The sequence below is a fragment of the Monomorium pharaonis genome, chromosome 4 (genome assembly GCF_013373865.1).
Source record: "Monomorium pharaonis isolate MP-MQ-018 chromosome 4, ASM1337386v2, whole genome shotgun sequence".
NCBI lineage: Eukaryota > Metazoa > Arthropoda > Insecta > Hymenoptera > Formicidae > Monomorium > Monomorium pharaonis.
Window position 1 is genome coordinate 10,790,792 of NC_050470.1, and position 8,945 is coordinate 10,799,736.

General features: G+C 33.4%; 2 protein-coding genes across 4 annotated transcripts; one reads left to right on the plus strand and one right to left on the minus strand.

Moving 5' to 3' along the window:
* Positions 1-44: 44 nt before the first annotated feature.
* LOC105834416 (protein tumorous imaginal discs, mitochondrial) lies at positions 45-5,141 on the minus strand. Of its 2 annotated transcripts, XM_012676883.3 has the most exons (6): positions 4,932-5,141; positions 2,816-3,273; positions 2,486-2,749; positions 1,498-1,942; positions 1,020-1,125; positions 510-651 (listed from the first exon to the last, which is right to left on the minus strand). In XM_012676883.3, exons 1-5 carry the CDS (start codon positions 5,116-5,118, stop codon positions 1,028-1,030), a joined length of 1,452 nt encoding a protein of 483 aa, XP_012532337.2. In that variant the 5' UTR covers positions 5,119-5,141; the 3' UTR covers positions 510-651; positions 1,020-1,027. The 2 variants fall into 2 exon arrangements, with proteins under 2 accessions (XP_012532336.2, XP_012532337.2); XM_012676882.3 differs by lacking the exon at positions 1,020-1,125 and having other exon boundaries at positions 45-651; positions 4,932-5,140.
* A 181-nt stretch (positions 5,142-5,322) lies between these two features.
* LOC105834420 (WD repeat-containing protein 89) lies at positions 5,323-8,886 on the plus strand. Of its 2 annotated transcripts, XM_028189180.2 has the most exons (8): positions 5,323-5,640; positions 6,219-6,451; positions 6,535-6,699; positions 6,772-6,869; positions 6,954-7,082; positions 7,367-7,461; positions 8,361-8,463; positions 8,529-8,886. In XM_028189180.2, exons 1-8 carry the CDS (start codon positions 5,468-5,470, stop codon positions 8,673-8,675), a joined length of 1,143 nt encoding a protein of 380 aa, XP_028044981.1. In that variant the 5' UTR covers positions 5,323-5,467; the 3' UTR covers positions 8,676-8,886. The 2 variants fall into 2 exon arrangements, with proteins under 2 accessions (XP_028044981.1, XP_012532341.1); XM_012676887.3 differs by having other exon boundaries at positions 5,325-5,640; positions 6,535-6,869.
* The last annotated feature ends 59 nt before the right edge of the window (positions 8,887-8,945 follow it).

Here is an 8,945-nt window from a genome sequence, read left to right on the forward strand (position 1 = left end):
AATATTTGTTTGCAAGGCAGTAAAAAAAAACAATTGTATTTTTAGGTATAAGCAAAAAGATACATGCGCGGAATTTATTTTACAAATATACATCATCTCGATCAAGATAAACAGATAACAGATAGATTTATTTTCTTTCATGTACACTTTATTTTAAATAGTTGTAATAGTTAAAGTTGTAATAAAGACAAACTTGTATGCTATGATACGACTGTACAGCTATACGCGTTATCTAACCGGCATGTTGGCGTCACTTATTCACTCATACTGATAATCTTCGTGCCTTTTTTTTTTTCAACTTGACCAAAAGTGTACATAATTTCTGGCCCAAACTCCCATTTGTAATGATGCTAACGTGCATATGATTTACGTATTAGTAACGTAACAACACGTGAGTAGCATCCTCTAGATTTCTACAGATTGCTTTAGACACCCGGGATTACATTTGGGGCAGTTTCTGTCGCATTCCAGCATTAGTGTCATTTTTACTATTGACGTCCGACGTATCTTTGGTGTGCACGGACTTACTGTTAAGAGGTTTGTCTCCCGGCTCGGACGATGAAGACTGGTTTTCGCGAATAGGCACATCTCCTAGTGCTATTCGTATCGACTCTACCAAGTGCAATGGACCTGAATAGCACTCTTTTGTACCTGCGAACAAATTTACATCGGCACGTTGATATCTTTTGTTATATATAAATGTTTAAGACTTATATTATAAAATTTAATTTTAAAGATTTTATAATGGTAATTTAAAAATTACAGTAAAAATAATTCGTATCGTAAAATATTTTTGCCAAGAAAAAATCGACTTTAAACTGAAAGAATCTGTTTTTTAATATTTCTTGAGGTTTATCACAAACAATGTAATTTTAGAGAGTTTGCTAAATAAAATTATTTACAATCTCATTCGTAAAAAAACATTTTCATCTATATTCTAGTTCTATTTATAGTGTATGTGTTGTGTATTTGCAATAAATTAGATATATAAAAATTAAGTCCCATCTAGTTTTACTTACATAATTCTTTATCCAAATATAGCTTTTTTAATTTTTCCAAGTAGACCATTTTGATCATTTTGGACCTCTTGTTTCGCTTGAGTTTGTACCTTTGGACCTGCCACGCCTAAAAAAAGGATTGAAGCTACTCAAGTAGAAGGAAATATTCAATTTAAAAATATGCAGCTTATATTGAATTAGTTACATATTAAGTTTCACTCCAATCTCTGTCGCAAAGTTTTGGTGAGAATTTATTTCGTTTCATTTCGAAAAACACCAATGAAACGCATTTGTAATATTTTAATGTTTTATTTAATTAGTAATAGCAGGTACATAGGGAAAAACTCAAGCGACACATAAATTTAATGGAGCAACAGTGCAAACATTTTTACAGTCTCATTAAATATTTGACATCACAAATATAAACAAATGTATATAGATTTATAGAATATGTGAAATAATATATTAAAATAATTAACGTTTTATCGTTTGTCCTTACCATCTGTTTTATACGTTACACCGTGTATACTGCCGGGAGTGTTGGTTTCAAGTTCGGCATACGTTTGAACCAATGCCCGCTGCTTTTCCGTTAATTTTTTTGGTACAATGATCTTGATATTTACGTAATGATCACCGTAACCGTATCCGTCAACCCTTTTCAATCCCTTGCCGGTCAAGCGGATTCGCGTATGGGACGACGTGCCCGGTGTTATCTGTATAGTTTGATCCTCGTACACACCCTCTACTCGTATTGTACCGCCCAGTATCGCCTGCGCCAGCGAGATCTCCGCGTCGGTGTGCACATCGGGCCCGTCGCGACGGAAGTACCTGGACTTTTCCACGCGGAATGTCACAAATATTTCTTTTCTTCCTACTGCCATACGGATTGTTTGGCCATCTTCTACTCCGGCTGGAACTGGAACCGTTATCTTTTTACGTTGCACCTATAAAAATGCAACAAAGAAAGCACGATAATTAAGACAAATAAAATAACAGAGCATCTACTTGAATTTTGTAAAAACATTTCGTGAGAATTTTCGAATTTTTCAGAAGTTTTATTCAAAATTTTTGGTAAAATTAGAGTATTTTTTAATCCAACTTTGAAATAAATTTTATTTTGCGTTTTTAATGTTCCATAATCATGCAAGCAGAAAGAAAAACTATTTAAATATTAAATTTGAAAAAATAATAAAAAACTATAAATATCGTATTAACGATTTATTCGCAATACACTTATCAAAAGTTTAGAATTTAAAAAATAATGAAAATCAGTTGTCAACATTTTGTACTTATTAAAAAAAATATTTTATCAGAAAGAGATGAAATTTAAATTTAAGAATAAAATTCTCAAAATTTTCATGATTTTCAAGGAAAAAACATTTTCTAAAAACTCCAAGTGTTCCCAGTTTTTCTCAATAATAAACTTGGATAACAATCGGGTTCCTTATCAAGTAATGTATACAGATAGAATCAAAAAACATTCACACCGTTTGTCCCTTCGCGTTGCATTCTGTGCAGGGGAACTTGATGTGCATCCTTGTGCCCTGACAGTACCGACAGGTCGAACTCATTACGAAAGGACCAGTGGATATCGTTTCCATTCCAGTACCGTTGCAATATTGACACTTTGCTGGCTTGGTTCCCAGCTCACACCGCGAGCCATTGCATTTTGGGCAAGTATCTACCACGTTTACGGTAATATCTTTATTTACACCTCTAGCAGCTTGAGAAAACGTCAAATTCATTATCACCTGTAATAAAACGAGTGTTTATACATTGCGTTAATCAGGAAATGTATGAGTGGTATATTCGCATACCTCTTGAGCTGCCCCAAAACCGTACTTCGTTTCTGAGAAGTCTTCAAAGTCACTAAAGGCTCCGCTTTGAAATCCGGCGTCACCAAATATTTTTCTAAACAATTCCTCAGCATTAATTGTCGATCTATATTGCCAGTGTTGATTGTAACTCTTGGGTCCTCCCTGGCCCATCCCCATGCCCATTTGCTCCGAGGTCGCGCCCCACGTATCATATTCTTTCCTCTTGGTGTCATCGCTTAATACTTCGTACGCCTCGGAAACTTCTTGGAATTTCTGATTAGCATCCGGGTCTCTTTTATTCGTGTCGGGATGATATTTCTTAGCAAGTTGAAAATACGCCTTTTTTATGTCTTTTGCTGAAGCGTTCTTGGAGACACCCAGAACTTCGTAATAATTACGTTTTAACAATCTACTTGTTAGATGTATGGTCCGATGTGGCTGTACTATTCTTCCTATAGCTAACATAAATATTGGATATTAATTGTGGTTTAAAGCTTCTTTGTTGTTTACATATAAAAGAAAATGGAGCATAGATTTAAATTATGTAAATATCTAAATTTCTATTTAGAACGATTTAATTCCTCAGATCAGTGGTATTAAATGTTGATTTGTGTTTATTTTGGTTTTTCTTGCTTTATGCATACTATTCTGTTAACTTGAATATTTTTTGTCATTTTGGAGTTTGTCAGCTTTCATCAGAATTATGCCGTATATTTCAACATTATAATTATTTATATATTGTTTACATTAGATTTACATAAATCTTTTTCATCAAGACAGTATAAGCAATGTAAACTATTATGTATTAAATAATAATACAGAAAAACCGTATTAAGAAAAACTGTAATCAAGTTATAAGATTGTTAATATATTTGACTTTAATTTATTAATTTATTAATAAAACAAATAGTATAAAAATTAAACAAAATATAATTTTAACTACTAAATCTTTCATAATTTATTGATTGTTTACAGGTAACACTTAAAATATGAGATTATATACATTACATAGTTTACATTAGGTCTGTTCACATTGCACTTTTTGTACCAGCATCTTTGCTTCTTTTTTCTTTTCAACACTCAAATATCTCGAATTTTAAATACACAAATTCTTTAGAAAGCAATGTAAATAAATGTTTATTATGTATATGTAAGTATAGAGTATTTATATTTTCTATGCATGTGATAAAAAAATGTGATAAAACAATGGGCAACCAGGAAAAAACAATGGACAAAAGGCAGAAAATAAAGAGCATTGTAGATTTTATAAACACTGTAGTGAATTTAGTAGACTTGCACTAATTGTACATCAATGTTACACTAATATAACAGATGTTCTTTTTACCTGAACTTCTTACACAGTTCATCATCTTTTTTTTTCTAACAAGAAAAGAAAGTAGGAAAGATGAATCGTGTAAGAAATTCAGCTAAAAAAAGGAATGGATCTAATAATGTCAGTGCAGCAAAGAACAAATAGTATATCATATGTATATGTATGCCACACAAATATACTACTATTTATATATCTAAAATATAGAGAAATAACTCTATATCTAAAGTGATATCAATAGATTTGAAGGTTCTATAGGTCTGGTCTTTGTTGCTGCACTGCTGTACTGATGCAATAAGTTAGAATGAGAAAAAATATATTTGTCTTATTCTAACTTATTGCACCAGTGCAGCAACAAAAAACAGGTTTGATATCTTTCTATTATTAAGATACACTAAAATAAAGCATATAAGAGAGTTTGGAATTGTCTGAGTATTTAAACATATAGAACGAATTAATTCCTCTGTTGTGCAGCAATACACATTTATATAGATGTACTTAAGTAGTATTCGGTGGGAAAATAGGTCTGACTTTCTAGAATAGTCCGTGGAATAAAGTATCGTATATATGACATGCAATGAAATATGTACAAGACACAAATTTGCAGGTTATGTCAATGCGAGCGACGACGGACGCGTAATGGCAACTCGCGGAGACGGAAACGTGGCGACGATAGGCGAACCGTCGACACGTCGGCGAAAACGCCGGGAATAAAATCTTGTCGGACGAAACGAATGATGTAATCCAGCGCGCAAGGCTCGGAGTACACGAGGGTGCGCGTCTTACCCTTTTCACGATTCCACCCGCCGACAGCCGACGCGACAGTTACCACGTATCGCTGACACGTGCCGCATTGCCGCGAGACACCGTGCGAGAATTTACTCAGTTCACTGCTCCCGATCAAATTGATGGTCTTCGGGCGGAGAATCGCGGCAAGCTTCTTGCCGGTCGCCATGTTGCGCGAGAGACGCATGGCGACGGGCACGAAGGGTTATGATCACATCACGACCGTCTGTTCCTTTGCGCAGCACGATAGCGCAACTTCCTATCGGGAGCTTTCGTGCCGAATCGTATGGCGGCGCTAAGCGCGACGCTCGGACTTGTTCTTTTTCGCTGCACTGTTGCACCACTGGTGCAACAGGTTAGAGTAAGACAAATATATTTTTTCTCACTCTAACTTATTGCACTAGTGCAGCAGTGCAGCGAAAAAGAACAGGCCACTAACCTCAAACTTAAACTCGTTGTTGTCAATATTCTGTCAAATTTCTAACCTGAAAGATCTGAATGCGAGTAAGTTAGAGTAAATACGCGAAACGAGAAATATGTCGAAAATAGTCAAGTCCCTGGAGAGGCTCAACGTCGAGAATGATATGGGACTGCACGGTAGACAGGACGATAAAGGTGTTAAGTGCAAGAAGACTGAGCTGACATTGTCACTGGAGGACACAGTATCGTCTGAGCCAAGCTACATCCTCTCCGTCTGCGGAACTCAAAGGTGAATTCTGTATTATTCTATAAAGCCAGTTGTTTTAACTTTTTTGGTAAATTAACAATCAGGTAAACATGTGTCTGTTTTTATCTTTTTTTCTAACTAAATAAAGGCAGACAATATAAGTACTTGTCGGGCAAAGCTTCCCAAAAAAACAATCGGTACATTTCATATTAAATCTGCGCAAAAGTATAATATATGTGCTTCAAATGTGTTTTTTTACTACTGCAGAAAATTTTCAGTTATTTATATGAGTTTAGAGCGAATTTTTTAATTCATCGATTGCTCAATCGATAAATAAAAAAACTCGACCTTGTACGAATAGTTTTTTTATTTTTTTTAAATACCTAGTAATTTCCGAATAAATTGGAATAATCGAAATATTTAATAAATCGATAAATAAAAAACACGTCTTATTATATGCTCATTTTTTCTTTATTTGTTTGAATGCTTGGTAGTTTGGAGTACTTGTTTGTTGAGCCTCTCAGATACATGTGATGATCGATTGTTGTACTAATTGGTTGTATTAATCCAGTCGTATGTATTAATTTTATTTTGTTTTACATAAACTGTTGTTTGTACAGCGAGCCAGAATTTAGAATTGCAGTAGCACTGTCTGATTATTCATGTATGATATATTCCGTTGGCGAGTCGACCTTGAGCCAGACACTCACGCTAGATCATAATCGAGCCTCCATTGTGGGAATCAAGTTTAGTCCTACCTCAAAAAATATAATATATATCGCAAATAACAATGGATTAATTACGGTGTGTGATTTGCGTGCCAAGGGAAGAAAGATTGTGGCAGAATTTAAAGGTAAACATTAAATGTTCTACTTCAATGATTGCAAATACAATTTTCTAGTGGTAAAAATTCTAATGTGCATCGCAATACTGCAGATGATACAGAAGGCAAGGTAAAGCCTCTGGCTAGCTTTGATCTTAGTTGCGACGAAAAGCTCTTGGCTGGTGGTACGGAGAACACAGGTGGAGATGCGTTTATTCTATTCTGGGATGTGAGGCAAAGCGGTTCGAAAGTAGATATCAAAAACAACAATCTCCTTGGTGGGTATTGGGAGTCACATATGGACGATGTCACTTGTCTGAATTTTCATCCCGTCAAGCGGAATGTTTTAGCATCGGGCAGCACGGACGGCCTGATGAATATATTTGACCTGACACAATCCTCAGAAGATTCGGCTCTGACATACTCGTTAAACACCGAATCGTCAGTGGTAAGAATATCAACCGTTGTTTTGCGTAGTAACAATGACGTGAAGAATCTCTTGTTAATCAAATGATCTTTTTTTTCTTTTTAGGACAGACTGGGGTGGTCAACTGATACTTCGCTATGGTGTACGACGCATACGCACGCGTTACAGTTATGGGACTGCGAGGGTGCCAGTGCGTACGCGACATTTGCACGCAGTCAGTTAGCTGTATCACAGGTGTGCATGGTTTTTTGATATTTCATTACTCTCGTTCGACAAACGAATTTTTTCAAAGTCTTAACAATTGTACGAAACAAAAAATAGAGAAAATAATCATACAAATATATTCTAAAAGTTGTAAATAAAGTTAGAAAATTTTAGAGTCAAGTTTTATGTGTTTGTATAATTAAAAAATCAAATGTGAACTGAGTGTTTGCCTCATACGTGAGCAATGAATTAAATTGTATTATTGTTTATAGTTTTTCATGCAGAATAATCTTAAAGATTTTTATTCACTGCAGAATGATGATCCTGATAACTGTTACTTGGTGAGATTCCATTCTACAGATGCATTTGGACAACCATTCTTGTTGGCGGGTTCTAGTACAGTTAAAGGGTATTAATTTATATAATAAGTGTACTTGTGTACACATGTTTTACAAACAATTAGAATTTTTTTAAATTTTATAATTAGTTACATAAAATTACCAGGAGTAATTATTTTAAGAGAGTCATTCCCTATAAACGACAAAAAAAGTAAATTTTTAAGAAATTTTTAAAATAAAAGTATTACATCAAATGTTTTGAAACTATATGGTATTATTACTTGACATTTATATTGTATAAAAGTTTTTTTGTTGTAAAATCGATATATATATATATATATATATATATATATATATATATATATATATAATATATACTCTAGAATTCTTTTATTATTTGTTCAAAACGGCATGCAGCTTAGCGTCCCGCAAAGTGGTCTGAATCAAATAAACAAAAGTTTTTTTAATCTATATGACCATAGTTTCTATATGAAGGTAAGTTTTACAAAAAAATTTAATTTCATCTTTTTTTTAAATAAATAAGGCAAAAATTTTTAGCAAAAATTGGAACAAATTTTTTTTAGTTTTGCCATTTGGTTAATATTCATTTTTAAAAATTTTCTTTAGATTTATCTAGAAACTATGGTCATGTAGATAAAAATAACTTTTGTTTATTTGATTCAGACCACTTTGCGGGACGCTAGGCTGCATGCCATTTTGAACAAATAAAAGAATAGTATATATTAGTATACATATATATAAATATATATCATTTTGCAACAAAAAATTTTTTTATACAATATAAATGTCGAGTAATATACTGTATAGTTTCAAAACATTTGGTATAATACTTTTATTTTAAAAAATACCTAAAAAATGCTTTTTTAGTCCTTTATAGGGAAGACCCCCTTAAGTATTAATATTAATCAATACAAAATTGTTTAATGTATGACATTTCGTACCTTTTTAGAGAAAATCTAAGATGCTTGAGCATTGGGAATTCTCGTTTGGATGCATATTATGAAATGGTAGGAAATAAACAAATAGTACGAGACAGCTGGATACATGAAAAGGTAAATTAGCAAAAGAACTATTTCACTTTAAAGAATTATCAATAACAGTCTCGTATTTTGTGCAGAGTGGTTGTTTGGTGACAGTTGGCGAGAAAGGTATCGTTAACGTGTGGCGGAAAGTGGAATCGTCGACGCAGCAGGCTTCGAGTCACAAGTTGTTAACTAAAATTGGAACTGGTCGTGATCGGCATAATCGGATTAAACCTTATTAAAATAAGTATTTAGAGAAAATTTAGATAAAAAAGATATAAATTTGTTAATACGGAAAAGTATTTTTTGTAAAAAGTGTTTTTCAATGATCGCATCGTCGCTGAATAGGAACAGTGAATGTCGATTGAAGTGTCATAATTGTATATTTCCCTCACATTCTTCTTTATTACAATAACAGTTGTATGTACATTTATAATAAATAGGTATTATTTATTTATGCGATTAATTATTCAACGGCGAGTCATATACCAATAAAAAAATGCAGCCATGGG

Coding starts and splice junctions, on each gene's coding strand:
- LOC105834416 (XM_012676882.3), bottom strand. CDS start 5,118: ATGCGTCTCTCGCGCAACATGGCGACCGGCAAGAAGCTTGCCGCGATT. Junction 2,750..2,815: donor GTTTTGGGGCAGCTCAAGAG/GTATGCGAATAT, acceptor GTTTTATTACAG/GTGATAATGAATTTGACGTT. Junction 652..1,497: donor TGTAACGTATAAAACAGATG/GTAAGGACAAAC, acceptor ATTTGTTCGCAG/GTACAAAAGAGTGCTATTCA.
- LOC105834420 (XM_012676887.3), top strand. CDS start 5,468: ATGTCGAAAATAGTCAAGTCCCTGGAGAGGCTCAACGTCGAGAATGAT. Junction 6,452..6,534: donor GATTGTGGCAGAATTTAAAG/GTAAACATTAAA, acceptor GCAATACTGCAG/ATGATACAGAAGGCAAGGTA. Junction 8,464..8,528: donor ACAGCTGGATACATGAAAAG/GTAAATTAGCAA, acceptor TATTTTGTGCAG/AGTGGTTGTTTGGTGACAGT.